The 19,282-nt window shown below is 34.4% G+C and overlaps 3 protein-coding genes across 7 annotated transcripts in view; 2 read left to right on the top strand and 1 right to left on the bottom strand.

Moving 5' to 3' along the window:
- Nucleotides 1-19,282, top strand: part of LOC134840587 (succinate--CoA ligase [GDP-forming] subunit beta, mitochondrial-like) — a 485,398-nt gene that overhangs the window by 86,267 nt on the left and 379,849 nt on the right. The window lies entirely within an intron of this gene.
- The window catches only part of LOC134840588 (uncharacterized), a 114,398-nt gene that overhangs the window by 26,633 nt on the left and 68,483 nt on the right, over nt 1-19,282 (top strand). The gene's annotated exons all lie outside the window — the stretch shown is intronic.
- Nucleotides 8,012-9,949, bottom strand: LOC134840092 (uncharacterized). Its single transcript, XM_063855784.1, has 2 exons — nt 9,238-9,949; nt 8,012-8,579 (listed from the first exon to the last, which is right to left on the bottom strand). Exons 1-2 carry the CDS (start codon nt 9,731-9,733, stop codon nt 8,137-8,139), a joined length of 939 nt encoding a protein of 312 aa, XP_063711854.1. The 5' UTR covers nt 9,734-9,949; the 3' UTR covers nt 8,012-8,136.

The following is a 19,282-nucleotide window of genomic DNA, read 5'->3' as shown; positions in this document are numbered from 1 at the left end:
CCGAAAATACTAGCCAGAAATAGATGTCCCTCTCAACTTAGCGTCAAATTTTTAACTGAAATTAAAAAGTTTAACTTGCGTGAGAGCAACTTTAAAAAATTTATTTACAATTTTAGCATCTTTTTCAAAAAAAAGCGTGAAGAAAGTATATAATATCTTGGTGTCAAAATCCTTGAGAACAAAAATGTAGAAAAAGCAAATATTTTTCAACTTTCCCCATCGAGCATTTTGTGTTATTGAAAAACTGACATTTAAGTATCCTTTTTATACAACTTAAATAGCTAAAAAAACAGTTTTTGTATGATCAATATTTAATTTTTCGTTCCATACAGTGTGTATTAAATCGTCACGATAACTCGCCTGCTTGTATTCAGATGAGGGTGCGTGAATAAAAGTTATGATATGAGGGGGGAAGGGGTGTTGTAATGTTGTAGATAGCTGTGGCTTTATGGCCGCCCAGAGGGAACAACTGCTTATGATTTATGGGACGGGGCGAGAAAAAAGTGCAAATTAGGTGTGCGGCCGCATCGTAAATTCAATTCGCTCTCTCGCATGCAAATCAAAATTGGAATTCCAAAAAGAAAAAACATCTTTTCTGACACCAGTCTTAAAGTTATTGCAATAAACTCATGGAACGCACGCAATATGAATCTTGCTAAAACCTTGAAAACGTGCTAAAGATTTTTATGCTAAATATGATTTGTTTGCTAAAACTCAAAAAAAATTAGACCAAGTTGTCTAAAATACAGTTTAAATCGATAAACGGGCGATAATGAAACTTATTAAAGTTTGAAAATACTTTAATTTTCTAACAAAACTAAAAGTTGCTGCTTCCCGTTTCTAACATAATTGTAGATTTTTCAGAAACTCTCACGCGAATTCCAGGCTTGAGTTCCTTTACAGTGCTTATCATGGTATTCTGACGAATTTGGGCCTATCAAACTGTTAACCATTTGGAATATATTTTGTTGCAAAGAGATAAAGTAGCGAATTTAGGGGAGGTGAGCTTCGGTCTCCCCAGGGATTCGACATTCGTGAATAACGACGTTTATTTTTGGCTGATGGCCCTCAGTTTTTCTGAAGCCGCGGCAATAGATACTACTTTCGAGCGCGGAGCGCGTAAAAAACGCAAGTTTTTTGGTCAACTTTCAAAAAAAATGCCTAAAAACATTTTTGGCTTACTTTAGAAGTTTTGCTTGCGGTCATTTTTGGCCTGTTTTTTCAAATTTCCGCATCCACCCCTCTCGAAAAAATCCTAAATCTGCGCTTGAAGAGATTTTTGAGCTATTTGTAACAATTTATCTTTAATGATGTCCTAGAGGTCAGTCGCCGGCGATGGGGAGTCCTTTTTTCAACGCGTGCCAAAAAAGCAAAACTTTCGTCAAAAAGCTCCAGAAATCGAAAAATTGTCAAAATATTTCATTTCAGAAAAAAACTCTTAATCTAATATGAGGAGATGATGTATACTATAATGTTATCATAATTTCATCATCTGCACTAATTTATCCCAACGGCGTGAACTTGCAAAAAAGTTTAAGCACGAAGAACTTTTTACTTAGCTCGCGAAAAAATTAGAGCCGTTATAAAACTAAATGCAGATGTTGAAAGCTAATTTTTCATCAATTATAAGCTAATAGGTTTATAATAGTGTTCTGTAAGTTCTGTAAGGTTTTGAAAACTGGATTTTTTAAATCTGTTATAAGTTTTTGAAACCGAATAATAAAAATTATGGAAAATTGCTCCGAGCAGTTGCTCTCGGTCGGCGTACGTTTTCCAGATTTAGAAGTAGTTACTTTGTCCAGTTCCAAAAACGCTCTATCATAAGAAATTCAAATATGCTAAAAATATGAGCGATAAGCTGATCAGTTTAACACTTCGATTCAGGAGTACCGATCCTCGTGACTGAGTGGACTGTTCTTCGTCTTTAAAGAATGCCGGGTTTCCTCCGCTGGCTGGTTCCTACTTCAGTAAGTAGCAAAACTAAAAAGTGGTCTTACGTCTTACCACAAAGTTCGATCAGCAAACTTTGATTGTGTTTTGTGCACATGAGGTGACATTAGGACAAAATTGGCTGAGAAATTTCTTTTTTTTTACTAGAATTAGTGCAATAAATATTGTTGTTGGACGTATTTTATACCCGGCAACATTACGAGGCCAAACTGTGTATTTTGTGCATTGTAAGCGGATTCCACGACAGGCCAAAGTCAGAATTGTTGCAGAATCCGCAACTTTGCTACTTTTCTTTGCTCTTCTTCGCTGTTTTGGATTCGACAAACAAATACCTAAAACACTGTACCGCTCAAAATCGCTCCAAAAATAGGCGATTTTGCAGAATCCGCAACCGTATTTGCGGAATCCAGATCAGTTTGTCGAATCCACAAACAAACAATACGACATTTGTATAGTTAAATTGAGCTGTTGCGGGTTCCGCAACTGTAAGCGGAATCTGCAAAATGTAAGTGGAATCCGCAAATTGTAAATGGTGCCCGCATTTTATTTGCAGATTTCGTTTACATATATGTATGTTTAGTCTAGCGTTTAAAATTATATATTTTAATTACTGGTCAATCTCAATTACTACATTACTGATCAACTTCCAGTTCAAATACCAAATGTTTTGTCTCAACTCCTGTCAACCCAACTTAGATCTCAAATCCTATGAACTTCGACCTCAACTTCGATCTCAAATAACTAGAATCGGAATCTTCTAGATAATCAGTATTTGGGATTGAAGAAATCCCAAATACTGACCAGTATTTGGGATTTTTGCAATCCCAACTACTGACCTAACTCGGCAATATGCTGTGCGTTGTGTTTCCAAACACTTTCAAGCCAATGACTACAAATATTGAATTTATTCGGCGTTAGGCTTCCAAAATATGCTGCATGCTGTGTGTTGTGTTTTCATACACTCTCTCAACCCAATGACTCCATATATTGAATTTAATCGGTGTTCTGTTTCCAAAATACAAAATGGTGACGTCCGCCGATTTAGTTAACAATTGTTTTGAGATTTGTTCGTGAATTCCGCTGACAATGGTTAAGTCCTTGCCTTTAAATTCAGCATTGCTATTGATAAGAATTCTAGCTCTAGCTTTCAATTGTTCATATGCATGTTCAGTAATAAACAAAACCCTGAATCCACTTACAGTTTGCGGAATCCGCTTACTTTTGCGGATTCCGCTTACAAGTTTTGCGGGTTCCACTTACATTTGCGGAGTCCTTACATTTTGTTGTATTTGTTTGAAGTTTGCCCGCCAAAATATATCTTATAAGTTTTCATCACTTGTAATCGAAGTTTTGAAGCTTAAAATTTGATGTACGATTTTAAAAAAGGGTATAACTTTTTTCATGTTTCTGTCGGTAATTCAACTCAACTAATGCTTGTTCCCCCCAGTACTGCCTCTAAGTTCGCTTCCGCTACCATTTTGATGCGATTTGATGCTTTTGCTTGTTTTTGACAAATCTGTTGTGGCTGTAAATCATTGTATTAATAAAAAATAACGATCATTCTCGTTTCATAAAAACGGGTTCTTTTGATCTTTTGAAAAATAATGTGTCTATACTTTGTTATCGACAAAGTTTCAAAAAAGTTGCATGAATGCAATTGATTTTTTAGTTTCTGATTGTAAAAATGCAGTTTCTTCAGCAGACATATAGGTCATACAATTTTTCTAAAAAATGAATGAGTAGCAATTTCTGAAGCTTTTCAAAACCAGAAGCTTTTAATGAATATTTATTTTTTTAAAACTTAGTATCTCTCAGGCTGAAACTTTTATTGTGTCTTACAGCTCATAATCAGGTAAAATTATAAATTTTGTTTAAGCAGAGCTAATCATCAAAAATCCGAATACAATAATTTCAATTAGTAGAAAAACGAAACCAATTACAAAAAAAAATACGTTAAAAAGGCGCGGCAACAAAAATTAAATCTCTTTAAATCAGAAAAAACTCGGAAAAAAATTAAACTGTATGGCAAGCATTTTTTCTTTATTTTCTCTAATTTGGACTTCTGCAACGACTTCGGCAGCGATTACTTTCCTGAAACAACTAATTAGTTTTGAACTCATTGGTTACAAAAAAATAAGCTTTGTGCTGGGTATATGAAGTTTATGAAATCAAAATTGGTTGAGAAATGCAAACGTTTTTCTGAAGTTTGATCCGATTTTTGAAGGAAGTGCGGAAATTTTATGCATGGGTAGTTTTTTATTCAGTCAATTTTTGACTTTTCAAATAAGATTTTTTTGTCGGAGACTTTTCATACCATCTGAGAAGTTTTGCTGAGCTCAAATTTTTTTTTAAAAAAATCTCACACGTGATCAATTTTTTTGAAGTTATGAGCGTTTATAAATTGTTAATATGGCCATTTTGGGACAATTTACGCGCAATCTATTTGCGCTTTCAAAGCGAGAGCGGAGGAGATTTAAGCGCTCTCAGAAACCGTTCCAAATTGATTGAAGCAGACCATTTATCATAATTGCTGCGGTTCTAGAGGCAAAATCTATCACTTTTTTCTTATAATGGCGTGTGGGGAATAATTAAAAAAAATCTCAAAAAAATTTTCAACTTTTTTTTTTCATTTTGATTGAAAAAATAATAATTTTGCTAAAGCAAACACTGATCCAAAGACCTTAAAATCAATCGAAAAGTTCAGGGTTTGGACCTGATACGAACAGTCTTCCTAGGAAACTTTGTACTTTACTTTAGCGTGTGGCAGTATAAATAAAAAAATTTTGATTTTTTTTTGTCAGTTTTTCAATCAACGAACTTTTAAATTGGCTTTAAAGTGCAGAAGGGTACACCGTCTGTTGGTTACGCAATCTTTTTTCTGCCGGATAGGTTCGTAGTCCAATACCAATCCTAATCTTACTCTTATATCTTATATTTTCTAGTCTCAATAGATCTAGAAATGTACTGGTTTATCGCGAAGTTAGAGGAGAAATGAAAGCAACTGATTTCAACCTTAATTATTACTTCTCTGACTGAAACCAAGAGTAGTTTCAGCTTTACAGTTTACTGTAAGTTTTAGTCATCGATCATGATTGGTTACTTATTAATATTTTACAGTGAGAAATATCAAAGTATAAAATAAATACTTGTTTTAAACTGCTTCCGTTTGATAAGCTGGCATTGCTCAGCTGGCGATTAGTTGAAGCTGGTATGCAGTTAATTAAAGCTCTTCGTTTTTAGACCTTTACGATTGCTACATGAATTCATGGGAGTCTTCAGGAAAAAACGAGCCACATATAATTGTTTCACTCGGGCAAAAATGACTATAATGCTCATAATGACCCAAATCATGACAAACTTCCGTACATTCAACCAAAATTTGTTTCAAAATTTTTTTAGTTGAAAAGGAGGTCAAAAATAACTGCTTTAGAAATGACTTTTTGCTAGTTTTTTATCAGAAAGAAAATGCACATCATACCTTAAATTCAATCAATTGGAGTCACCTAGATAATAATTTACTATCGAATTGATTTATTTGATTTTGAGATAGTTAATGAGGTACATATGTTTGGTTTACATCAATATGATCTGTTTTTAAATCCTTTTTTCACACTTCATGCTTGATGTGTAAGTGGTTCAGCGGTGACGAATCTGCAATAACGAAGAAATATGTTGTCTGGTGTTGGATATCTCTCTCTTTTTTTGAATACTAGTGTTAAATATGAAGTATTCTGTGCATTAGGAACAAGAGCCTCTTACGGATTCGCCGCGCAATGGCGGCAGGGGTAGTGGTTCCAGTCGTTACTCGTATCAGACAAAACGAAGCAAGGGCATGGGCACCACCGCAGGTATGTTTAAAGCAAACAGAGGCTCTTCTCACTTCCAATTTCCTTGTTAAATTACCTTTTAAAACCTTTTTAAACCTTTTTAAACCTTTTATACCTGTCTACATATTGTTATTCCGACCGCTGAAAGTTGGGAGTAACTTTGTAATCGGACTTAGAAATCGGACACTAGCATGACATATGAGTTGGAGTCATGCATATTATGAGGCAGCCTTATGTTCATCATCATCATTCCAGATGCACCTGCAAGTTCCTCGACATTCAGAACCATCAACTCTTCGTGAATCATTAGGTTGCCATGATGAAAAGGAATGCATTGGAAGACACTTAAGACACTGATCACAGTTCGTCAATCGATATTTTTGATTCGTCCAAAAAATTTATGAGAGCTCCTTCGTTTGTCAATCGCACAACTCTGCTCTCCTTGTCGAGTCTAAAACAGCCCAATTTAGAATAGATCACTCGAAAGTTAGTTGGTTTTTAAAAAAAGTAGAACTCATGATACGAGGACAAATACGAATCTCTAAAAAGTGATTTGAGAAGATAAGGTGGGTGTTCACAATCACCAAAATGATAAATTAGTCCCATTTATACCAAAATAAAAAATCAATCGCGTTAATTCCAAAAACATTCATTAAGCCAACTCTTGGACCGATTTTTCATTTTGGTACAAATGAACCTTGGTACAAATGGGACTTAGAGAAAAATTAGCGAAAAAGATTCGAAAAGGAAGCGGTTAGAACGAACAAAACTGCGCTGAGAAACCGTGAAATCATTGTCTTTACCCAGACTTAACGGCGTCATTATATTTGTCAATCAAACTTAATTATCGAGTCTGGTAAAAGGTCCATGTTATAACTCTTCTGGTAAAAGGTCGGTCTGGTAAGAAGTCGGTCACCATTTACAGATGCTATTTTAGTCCCTCCAACTCATACGCTAATAACAAGCATTCACTTTTTGAATCTGCTATGGGGGGACCGATCCTTTAGCAGACCAATCTTTTAACCTAAAAAGTGAAAATTGAGTCCTTTAGCAGGCCAGCGTAATGAAGTGATACATAATTGATTGCCAGACTCAAAGAGACGCTCAGTCGGTGGTCAAGCTACCCCAAGACAATTATCTCAGAATTAGCTAACAAAGCTGTCAGCTTTAAAAACACAGCAGTCTAAATTAGCGGCAAAACAAAGATTTATGCGCACAAAAAAAACTCGTGTTGAATTGAAGCGCAGCGGAGCAAGGGTTCGCTAATCGCCAATGCCGCGTTTGAAGTTAGCTCTCTGACTTTATAATTGTTCTGAGTCTGCTAAAAGATTATTCTGCTAATCAAACCGGTCTGCTGAAATCCCTCGGACACTGTTATGGTATAAATGGCAGTCCTTTCACTCATGATTCTATCGAGAGCTTAAAATTTCCAAAGTTTTTCGCAAGTTCGAGAACTTCCAGATGAATTTAGAGTTTCCCCTTGTTTGTCAGCCGCATGTCTTTGCTCTCTGTCGAATCTGAAAAAGCTTAGTTTTGAATAGATCAATCAAACATCAGATAATTAAATTTGTAGGAAAGTAACATGAAAACTAGCCTCTTACACAACCAAACAAAGTTCTAGAGATGTAAGATCACAGAAAAAAAATTTCAATTAGTTTAAAATTTGTTTTTTCAGCAATTAAGTTTTTTGGCTATCAAGCAAAAATATGTTCTCTCATACAAATTTTGGAGATTTTAATTTTCTATGTTTATTTGTGCAAAAGGTTCATTTTGATAAAGTTTTACCATCAATTAACTAGGTAGTTTCAGCGTAATTTTGTGCTGAACTAAAAGAAGCCAAAATGACCCATTTTTGCGTTCACATTATAGTTTTGAATTTCGCAAAAAAAAATTGCTCCATGATTATTCTGGTAAAAATCTAAGCAACTTTTGTTCTCATCAATTTTTATATAACCTTCATAGTTTTCATATAACCTTCTAAAAACAGAAGATCTTTTTTTTAAATGATGCTCAACATAAATAACTTTTCGAAACTAAATTAATTCTCGAAAGCAAGCTACAGCTCCAATCAGTTTTTTTGGTCAACCCAAAAACCCAATACACTCTCTGCGAAATACTATGAGCAAAAAATTCATCTTTAGAACATAATTGAAAATAATTCAAAAATTTTGCCTCGCGTCAAAACAAAATTCTAGCCTCAAATAGTTCCACTCAAAACATTTTTCGAACAAGTGTTAAAATAGTAGCTTTCTGAGTACATCAATTATATCGCCTATAATCAAGTACAATTTAAAAAAATTCCAAATAATTATTCAGAAAGTTTCGATGAATTGGAATGATACTTCAAGTTTTCAATTGGCTAATTGAAAACTTTCATCCAATGAATGTTCCAGTATGCTTCTTGGAACGCCTGTGGGTTATACTTGACATAGTCGTTACAGGACCCTTTTCCTGGACATTGGGAGCTGAAAACGGAACCAGCCCAATCCCCGCAAAACGTCAGATCAAAAGTGATCTTCTGGCTCTTAAAGTTCGACTCTGGGCAGTAACTTCCGAAGGGGAAACTTGCATAGGGTTCTCCCCAACTGTTCGGGTTTGGAGAGTTTCCAAGTGCGTCACTCGGGATTCGACCTTCGTTCCAGAACCAAGAAAATATTCCACTGGAAGTCCATTGTAGAGCGTAGAGACCTCCGCCCGCAGCGTTTAAATTGTAGCCATAGGAGTTGGGATTGGAGCTGGAGATACTGCAGCCAGAGTTGTCGTTGATTAGTGAGTTGCAATCTTGCGATCCGACAATGTTTCCTAAAACAGAAGTGAATGATGTTTAGAGTTTTTACGTGTTTTTAAATGATGTTCAACCCATTTATATCAACTAAACAGCAATAATTTGCCTACAAATCTTTTGCGTCTAATCCATACTGTAGCAAATGTAGCATGTAAGCTGTTTTAATTTTTGAAAATTAGAAGTACACAAATCAGAGGCAAATCCAGAGTTTTTGGAGAAGAGGAAAGTTGTAGATCGGATTTCTGAAAAGAAAAATCAAAAATTTTTGCCACCCGTTTTTTTGCCGACCAATTAAGTCTCTTAAGCTCTTCTCTTACCACTTGAATGACCCCCTTAAGCATGATGAAAAACCCCATTGAACCCCAAAATTATGCATGAGTTAAATTCGTGTGAGGGATTTGAGAAGCAGCCTTTCATACCCTATATTCGGCAGGCGTTCTTGTTTCTGGTCTTAAAATTTTCTATTTCTCTCTGAAATTCTGTTTTCCTGCTCTTATGAAGTTTAATTTCTTTCTGCATTTAAGCATAATAGCATTTTTCTTACTAAATACAACATCTCAACACTTAACTGTTAAAACTGAGTTATTCCATTATAGGGGTGGCAATTTGTTATTAGCTACCATGGGGGAATAGTTAAAAAGATCCCATTTTTGTCCGAATTAGTCTCTTTGTTACCTGAAAAATTTCGAGGCGGTGCACTGTTGAAGTCACATCCAGGTCCCGTGTGGAGAGTGGTGTGATCATACGTTTGTTCATTCACCCCCTCGATTATATCTACTTCGCCCTCGTAAGGCCAATTGGGTCCATATGTCCAAAAGGCAGGCCAAGTACCACACCCTGTTGGCATATGCGACAAGTACAATACGAAAAGCCCATAGCTGAACTCTTGTGTCGACTCGATGCGGATCGAATCCCGGCCGCGTCCTGAAGCTACGTTTTTGTGATCACATCCTATATAGACGTCACCGTTACAAGAAGAATTGATATATCCGTTTGAAACCGCCGTTTGATAGTCCACATAGTTTACATAGCCGTGCGTTGGGTCATTGTAAGTTACGAAATAAAAGTAGTTGAAAAAATTACTTCCAGAAGCTTCATACAATAAATTCCAACTTTGAATCAAACCAATTTGGCTGACAAAGACGAAAGTTAGAACTTGTTGGAAGCTCATTTGAAGATGGAAGTTTAAAACAACACAGCTGATTGCTGGAGTTAACTCGTTTTATTTGAGAAGCACTAGGCTGTAAAATTTATCTCTTAATTTTTTTCAAAGTTCAAAATAACACATTTGATGGCTGAATAGAAAATAATTTCATAAAAGGCGTGACTTAATTTAGAACCTTCCAAAACAATCCCTTGTTAAGTTTAAACAATTCAGAATAACTTTTAGCGAACAGTGGTATTAGCTGAAGATTAACAAAGTCATTTGAACTCAGCGTAAATTAAACAAGACTCTATTGCGCCGTGCTTATCGAAAATGGTTTGCGTCGTATTAGCATTCGCACCGAACTTTTTCTGCACGGTACATGTAAAATCATACATAAGCAAGCCCAAACCTGCTGCAATCTAGTTATGATAAACACTTTCATCCTTTAAGTGACAAAACTAATTCGAACGGCGAGGCTTTTGAAAAAATGTTGTTCAATCTCAAACTTAGTTTTTCATTTGCTGAATTTTTCTAAAATTATTTGCCAAATGGAGGATTCGGATCTGCAATAATAAAAATTCAATTTTCGTTTTCTTTCCATCGAAATAGAAAAAAAACATTGGTGTTTTCTCACATTGAGTTAGTTTTATCTATCAGTCATAAAGATCCTTGAAACTGAATCATCCTGAAATTTAAAAACATTCATCGGAATTCATAAATAAACAAAGTTTGAAAAATTAAAATAATTTACAAAACAAGCGTCTGAAAATTATGAGAAAAACAATGGTCGAGAGATATTACATAAACAATACAATCACTTGAGTTTTTGCTTTTTTTCTTGTGAACTAATTAACCATCAGAAAATTTCCCACAAAATAACTAATAGTTCATGTTGCTTGATAATAATTGATTCTTATTGCTTCAAACAAAACTTCTGATAATATTTGATGCTTATTTGCTAATCTCGAAAAACACCCAATATTTAAAAAAAAATCGACACTTCGATTTCTTAAGCAACTTCTTAAGAGACTTCTTGAGCAACATCAATTAGAACTGTTTTCCTTCTGATAATCTTTTACCTTGAGAACCATCGCTCTATACTTTACAAAATTTTCATAATTGACCTTTTGCAAACTAGAATAATTTCGTTTTGAAAAATGAAACACCATTTTTGACACCAATGCGAAGCTGAGCCTTGCTCCACTTGCAATGCAAATATGAATGACTATCATTAAAATCAAACAAAAAAACTGAAATAACTTCAAAAAATTGTTTTTTTTATCAATGAAAAATTGCAACAAAAGCCCAAACCATCCAAAACGAAATTGCTTACATCAATCAACGCATCTGGCGCAGAAGTAAAACAACTGCTTGAGACCGCAAAGGGTTACATTTCGAATCCGGTCGGGACCTGTTTTTCTTTTGCATATTAGACTCTTTGTGCTTTTCCTGGCTGTCGTCCGTCTGCTTATATTTGTCGGTTTAGTTCCCGTAACCGACTTTTTTTTTGAAGTTTCAGACTTCTTCCAAGTTGCTGTAACGCCCATGCTTCAGATGACAAAGCCTGGGAGTTCCTTTCCAGTCGAGACCTGTTTCGACTGGAATCAAAACAGGTCTACCACAACTTAGAAGAAAACTGAACCTTTAAAAAAGTTACGATTCCAGTAGAAAAGCTGTTCGAGACCTGTCTGAACTCCCGGGCTTTGTTGTCTAAAGGATGGGGGTTACAGCAACTTGGAAAAATTTTGAACCTTCAAAAAAAATGGATTGGAACTAAGCCGACAAAATAAAGAGACGAACGAGAGCCCGAAAAGGCACAAAAATTGCAGTTTGCAAAAAAGCAGGTCCGAGCCGAATTCGAACAGCAAGCCATTTTTGTGTCAAGCTGTCCTGTTAACTCTACGCCAGATGCGTAGATTGATGTAGACAGTTTTATTCCGGATACTTTGGGCTTTTCGTGCATTTTTTTTTAAATTGACACTAACGATTAAATCTTTTTCAATTTTGTGAACAACAAATTTTAAGGAATTGCTGTTTTTTGATACGCCTTTAATTTATTTGAAAAAATTTTTCTCAGTTTTTCACTGAAAAAAAGATTAGGGTAGCATTCACAGTTGAAAAAAAAATCAACCTATGGCGTCCAATGTTATTGAAAAGATAATTAGTTTCGGAATTATTTCTCAGTCGGCACTCATTTTTTGATGCCATTTTGTGTTTCTTGCTTGTGTAACAATAACAATTAGTTTCTTCTTGAAAAGAATTGAAGTGATTATTGTTTTAAACTGAACAATTCTACCTCTGCAACTTCTTTGACGTCTAACTTGTTGTTTGCAATCATGCCATTTTTTGTAGTCGTCTTAATTAATTTGTTTTTATTTATTCTGCGAGACGGCGTCTGAACTAAAAAAAACTACTTCAAAACTGTTTGGAAAAAAGCGATTTACAAAGCGATTGTTTTTACAACCAGTGCAAATAAGCAAATTTTGATTCCGCCAGAATTTTAAAAGGTGAAACACAAAAAGCAACAACAGTAAAAAGAATTCGATTAATTTAAGCCAACTAAGCCAAATAACCTATGCAGACAATTAACAGGCCTAAGCTTTTTGAACCGAAATATCTAAAGTTCGAAAAAAAAACAGATCGTAGTAAGATTCGAACCCAAGACCTTGCCGTTCCAGGCGCATTTGTCACTTCCGGGTTTAGTGTGCAAGGGACACAAAATTGAGTTCCTTATGAACCAAGATACCACAAGGAGTCCTGTGAACGAAGTTAATCATGGGAAAAAATTTTCTTACCCTGTTGCAATACCCCCGGTTTTGATCTGATTGATTGATTTCCAAAGAGATTTCAAATCATATATTAGTTAAACTTGAAAAACAATCAGTTCTGATTTCTTCATTCATCATTTAGCAACCGCAAAAAGAATTAAATTTACACATACTTTCTTTTGTGATAAAAGCGATCGCTTCTATACATAACCTTTTTCCAAACAGTTTTGATGCACTTTTTTTTTTAATTCAGACACCATCGCTGAATAAAAACAAGCAAGTTAAATAAGATGACTGCAAAATTTGGTACATTCATGTGCAAACACACACTTTGACGTTGAAGGAATTGCACGGGTGGAGTTAGTTCGTGTAAGACTGTAATTATTTCACTTCTTTTCGAGATGAAACTAATTATTAAACATGTGCCGAGTGCAAAATCAATCCAAAACTGTATATCCTTTCAGTAACAATGCACGTTATTAGTTTCAACTGTGAAAGCTATATCATAATCTTTTTCAGTGAAAAACTGATTGAAGTTTTAGAAAAAAAATTAAAAGCGCTTCAAAACACATCATTTCCAAAGATTTGCACACTACGCAAGTTTGAATTTGAAAGAATCGTTCTTTTTGATCGTAGTCACAACCGTTATGGTTCCGATGGTGGTCTTAAACTTCGATTTTTCTCGCACGAATAGAAGTTATGATGTATGTATAATTTATATCCATGTGCATTTTCACACATGAAGTTTGTTTTTAGATGATAAATGTGTAAAGTTTTCTGGGAGCTGACATGGAGTGTGCTTTGGATCTGCAGATTTGCACTTCGGAATGACGTCTTCAATTTTTTGTCGGTAATTTTCAGTATTAGGCAACCCTTCCCCTGTTGTTGGTTCCCACTAAGAGTAACTCTCTGCTGTCTCGAATTGGAGGAGAGAAACTTACAGGAAACACAGTAACAGAGTTTCAAACTTATAAAGTTTTCTGTGGTTTAGATCTTCTGTTGAGAGACTGGCACGTTACGGTAGGCTAAGTTTTAGTAGTTTTTGCCTCATTTTATTTCTTAGTTTTGCTCAATCAGAAACTGAGTTTTAAGCAAAATTCTTCCACAAAAATGTTTTAACATACCATTCCATTGAATGGAAAAAATGTTTATCATCTAATTTTAGTACGATTTTTTTTATTCTATGGAATTGTATGGAATCGTATGATAATCATTTTTTTCCATAATATGGAATTGTATGATAAGCATTTTCTGTCAACCTGGGTTTCTATTCTCATTTCCGGCTCATTCCCAAACTCTTCGAATTGAAATTTTCCCGAAGCCGGCTGCATGGTATTCTTCATGAAAGCTGCTGGCGACGTTTGTCTCATACTGAATGAACTCATGGGTCTTCTCTAAATGATTCACCCCCACCTCTACCTGATTCAGAGTGAAAGTGAAAGCATGGATAATTTCACCGCCAATCAATAGACTCCTTTTTTGGCTCAAAAGCTTACCCGCGAATGAGGTCACTGAGGGCCCCATAGAAGTGATCCATGCTCTCACTTTCACTCTGTTTTAAGCCAAACATTTTGTATGAATATTCGGTTCGTCAAATTTGGTTCTTTCATGAACTCATCAGCTGCTAGTTTTCAAAATTCTGAAAAATCAATGTCTACAATTTTCCTAAGTGGGTGTTTCTGATAGAATTATTTGGCCAGGTACAAGAAGAATTTAGAAGTCAACCTTTCGTCGGCTTCTTTTTTGGGGCTTCCTTCAAACAAAATTTTTCGGCATCTTTTCGGTGTACTTTTTTTCTTCCTCCCAGAAGTCTTTGCAGCTTGATTCTTTGCCTCTTTCCGCCTTCACTGCTGCCTTTTTCCAGCGTTAGATAAACATTTTCTAGTACACTGTTGAAGTACTATCCTATAACAGACCAAAGAAAAAGTGTTTACAATAAAATGTTTCCGTCAAAGATGAAATAGTTGACAATCAAAAACTTAATTTAACAACAACAATTCAACACTAACTGTGGCTTGGTTTAATCGGAAGTCATTAAAACTGTTCAGTAAAGAAAGGTGCGCAACTATTCACAATAACTTTTGGTATTTCGATGGTTTTAATTTTCAGTCAAATTCTCTTCTACTATCTTTATGAGTCATAAGATTCACAACAAATGATCAGACCTCCTACTCGGGTCGAATCTTGTATTCGGTAAAATTTTATGAAATCCATCTATTTATGATCAGATTTTTCTAATTCCTGACTCTTTGAAGAAATTACACCTATAGGAAAATTGATCAGCTCTGAATACAAAAGTCCTTTTTTTTGTAAGTCATTGCTACTCATTTTTCATTTTTGGCCGAATCCAAATGTAAGGAAAGCATGTATGGCATAGAATAGATTTGTGTCATGTCAGATAGCAGTTCGCTGATTGTTCTGATATTTTTTCAGGAACATACAAGCCGTGTTTCACTTCATCGTCATCAAAATTGTTTTGTTTATTTCATCGAACGCATAAATTGTCTCTTTGAGGATTAAGGTCGGTTTTGTGGAATTCTTTCTCTGCACTCGACTTCAAATCAAAAAATAGGCAAGTTAATCAGCAATACCCCCTCCCTAGAAATTTTTCTGCGCACGCCACTGAGTCCTGCAGTACAGAAAAGACAGTTTTTCAGGTTTGACTGACTTTAAATTTTGTAAAATTGCTTTTATACAAAAACTACACGTGTTTAACTTTTGAGCTAGTATATAATTTGTCGATGATGGAAAAAATTGGGGTGAGCTTGACAGGTTCAGTTGGACATTAAACTAACACCGCGAAACAAAGTTACGAAACTTTGATTGATTTCGAGTCATTATAAATGTTTGAATTTATTCATCATTTGAATTTATTCATCAAACTTGGCATGATGATTTTTTTTTCTTGAAAAAGCAACATTTGTTTTGGATTTGGTTTTTTTATCAACTACTTTTTTCATCAACTACAACTAGCATATTTTTTATCAACTACTTAGCTGGTTAGAAAAGCTTCAAGCTCGCAGTGTATCAAGCTCACATAAATTAATTATTCCGAACTTGTTGAGAAATTAAAACACGTAATATTATGCCGAGCAAGAAATTAATCTCAAGTTAAGAAAAACAAGATATATTGTTGCCAATTCTTTGTCATAACTTGTTACAATTTGGTCAACAATTTGGACTACTTTGCGTGCGTTGATTTGAAAATTATTTTATAGCAAAGAAAACTATCATTCTATCATTAAAAATGTTCATACGTTTCATAGATCAGTTCAACGTTTTTCATCGAAGACTTTTGCAAATTGTATTTTCGCACGATTTACTTTTCGTAGTTTCGTTTTTACATCCATGTCTTGAAGAAAGCTTGAACAAAAGTATTTGAATTCGTGGCCCCAATTGCTGATTACATCTATCCTTTAAATTACGTAAGTTTAACCCGTGATATATTCTATAACTAAGTCATCACGACAAATTTATTCAGTAAATATTCGCAATTTCAAAGAAACTGCTTTTTAATCAATTAGTTTTAAGGGACTTTTCACCCAACCTATCGAAAGTCACTTTTTTCAACGCCATTTTTTTTATAATTGAACAAAGAAACGGGTCTTTTTGGCGCTCTTTCAGTTTTTCACCCTAGCATAGTTTAGCATACTTCTGCTAAACTTTTGAACAATGTTTTCCTCATCTTTTTTAAGTTTTGTCTGGATAAGTAATCATCAAGCTGCAAAAAAGCTAGTTCACTCACTTAAAAAGTTTTCGAAATGGAACTGAGACAGTCAAACAATTCAAAAATTGCGTTAAAAAGGGCAAAATTATACCAATACGAGTGCGACCCTGCCAGAGGTAATAAATGATATAACCCTTCATTATTGGTTTATTGTTTCAAAAACTGCTATTTTTTAATGACCTAAGCTATGTCCGCAGGAAAAGTTACTTGCATAGGGGATTGAAAATTAGGAAAGAGCTGTTGCATAGACTCAAGCAGTTTTGATTGCACTCTTTATGTTTTTTGAAGAAAGCTGAAGAGAAAAATGTGTCTGGTTCGATTTTTTTTCAAACAAATTATGTTTTCTAACTAAAGTTCGCCAAAAATTTAGTAAGTATAAGCCTTATTTCAAATATAAATCAATTTTATTGACATCAATGTCTTTTTCATCAATTAAGGGTAACAAAAACTGCCAGTTTAATTACTTTGCGATAATTTTTGATAACCATTTTTTCCTTGTTTCTAAAGGGGTTTGCTCTTTTCAAAACTACTCTAGAGTGAATTGAAGTTTATACTACCAGGATATTGATTTGCCAGGAAAAAATCAATGTTCAAGAAATACTTGATATGCATTTCGTTTTTTAATGACTTTGACTAAAGAATGAAAAATTTTCACAAAAAAGAAACAACTTCAAATATCTATACGTGTTGCAATTTTCTGTTAAAGCGTAGCGTTGGCCGCAAAGCGGTTGCTTTCGTTTAAGTGTTTTTGTCAACGCACAGACCCATATATATATATATATATATTCGACTTTTTAACTTGTCATTTTGACACGGAATTTTTTAATATCATTCAAAAGGTATTGCTGTATTTAGCGTAAATTTGAAAAAATGATTCACCTGTGATCATTTTTCGCGACGTTATAAAGGTTTAAAGATATTACCATTGTGGACAATTTGGGACAATTAACGCGCGATATATTTCGCGTTATCAACATAAAAACGGAGATGTAATCCGCTTTAGAAATTGTTCCAAATTAGTAGAAAGAAGCTTTTTTGTCATAATCGATTTATGACTAGGAGCAAAATTTATCACTTTGTTCTTTATATGGGGTGTGGGTTGATTGTTTTCACAAAAAAAATATCGAAAATTAGAATTTTTTTATTGATTACATTTAATTTTTGATGTTATTACTGCTCCATTTCAGGGTTTTGCCTTGATACGAGCAATCTTGTTTTTGTTTCAAAACAAAACAGAAAAAATAAAGTGAAACACAAAAAAAAGTTTCCGTCAATGAAAAAATTGCGTGTCATACATTTCACGTCATGGAAAAATGCGAGTATTACAATACAAATAAGGTCAAAAAAGCAGTTTATACGGTTAAATTAATATGAAAAGTTATAGTTGTGCTATTATCATACAATTTGTTTTTTCAATGAAATCGTTTGCATATGTATCATAACCATTTTTCCAGTGGTGTAAATTGTATGAGTAGCGTGTTTTTTGTCAAGCTGGATGTTTTGTAAGGTCTTTCTTTTTCGCCCATGAAGATTACGTGAAATTTTTTTTTAGTTTGAACACTTTTGTCAAAGAGGTAGGAAAATAAGCAATAGTCTTACCAATGAAGTTATTTTTGGTTGAAGAGCTATGAAGAAAGCGAAAAACTACCAGAAAAAAATTTTGATAGAAGGATGGAATACTAGCTTACAATTTTTCTTGTTAAAACTAGGACGGACTTTTCAAACCTATAACCGAGAATTATGGAGCCTCTAAAACTCCCTTCGAATAAATTTTGCATCCTTTCTCAAACAGATCATACGTTGACATTTTTCACCCTATCATTTTTTCGAAAAAAAAACTTGCTAAGAGCAGCATATAAAATGCTCGATTCTAATTGGCTGAAATTTCTGATTAAGAACTAAGTTATCATCACCCTTAAACAGCTTTTGGGGATGTTTAATGTTTCCATTTGATGGATTGATGAAAATTTTTTGATTAAATTCGCTGAAGGAAAACTTTTACTTTAGGATAACGACAGTAAGTTTTTTTCCAGATAAAGTCGTTAGTATACCACCAATTAATCGAAAATTTACTAAGTTTGATTTTCTTTAGCGATTAGATAAGCACGTGTACTCTCTGCTCCGAACTTTTTGATTGTGTCTGCAATTAGTTGTAGCTAGAACGCATAATCTTTTTCTGGCGATAAAACGCATAAAAAAGCACTCTGCTCACCAAAGGCAAACTTTGTTTGCAAATAAAAAAATTCAGATTCTTTGCGTACCAAACAGATTCTGCGCGCACTCTGACTTGATATATCTCAGTTCGGGGAGAACCGAGTATTGATAAATTGAGAAGTTTTTAATTTGCGTAGTGCCTAACTTTTTTATATTTTCTGCAAAATACAAATCCAAAAGAGTTGTTTTTGATTAAAGATTATTAGAGTTGTTTTTGTTTTATCTCGAAGTGCAAAGGTCCTAAAATTGAGAGATTTGCCATGATATACGAGCAGTCTTGACTTAAGTCTGGGTTGTCAAAAGATGTTGTAACAATATAGCCGAAATTTTGTAGTAAGCCAAAGATATTGTCTCTTTGTGCAGTCCAATTCAAAAGGCGCAAAAGGTCAGAGAAATGTTGAAAAAATTTGCTTTGATGAGATAACGCTTTCCTTAGGGGAGGGTTCTCATGCTTGAGGGACCGAGTGCTGGAAAAAGTTCAACCAATCAAAATCGCTAGCGTTCCTATTGGCTAAATGCCTTTCTCACAAAATCGAAGTCAATATAAACAGAAAAAATATTAAATCAGTGGAAAAAAATTTAAAAATATTACAAATTGCGGGTTTACAACCGTAATACTATACAGATAAACATCATGATTTATGAGTTCAAGTTCATAAGAATTTTTCATTCTTGTTTATGCCTATTATCTAATCGGTCAGTATTAACGCTAATGGCCTGGATTTATTTTCTTACTTTTAGATTTTCGTAATTTTCGTCAATATTGTTACAAAATCTTTTGACAACCCAGACTTCAGACAAGACTGCTCGTATATCAGGGCAAATCTCTCAATTTTAGGTCCTTTGCACTTCAAGATAAAACAA

Source organism: Symsagittifera roscoffensis, chromosome 2, assembly GCF_963678635.1.
Source record: "Symsagittifera roscoffensis chromosome 2, txSymRosc1.1, whole genome shotgun sequence".
In the NCBI taxonomy this organism is placed as follows: Eukaryota; Metazoa; Xenacoelomorpha; order Acoela; family Convolutidae; genus Symsagittifera; species Symsagittifera roscoffensis.
The sequence above is the reverse complement of the archived record's forward strand: the minus strand, read 5'-3'. Positions and strand labels throughout refer to the sequence as shown.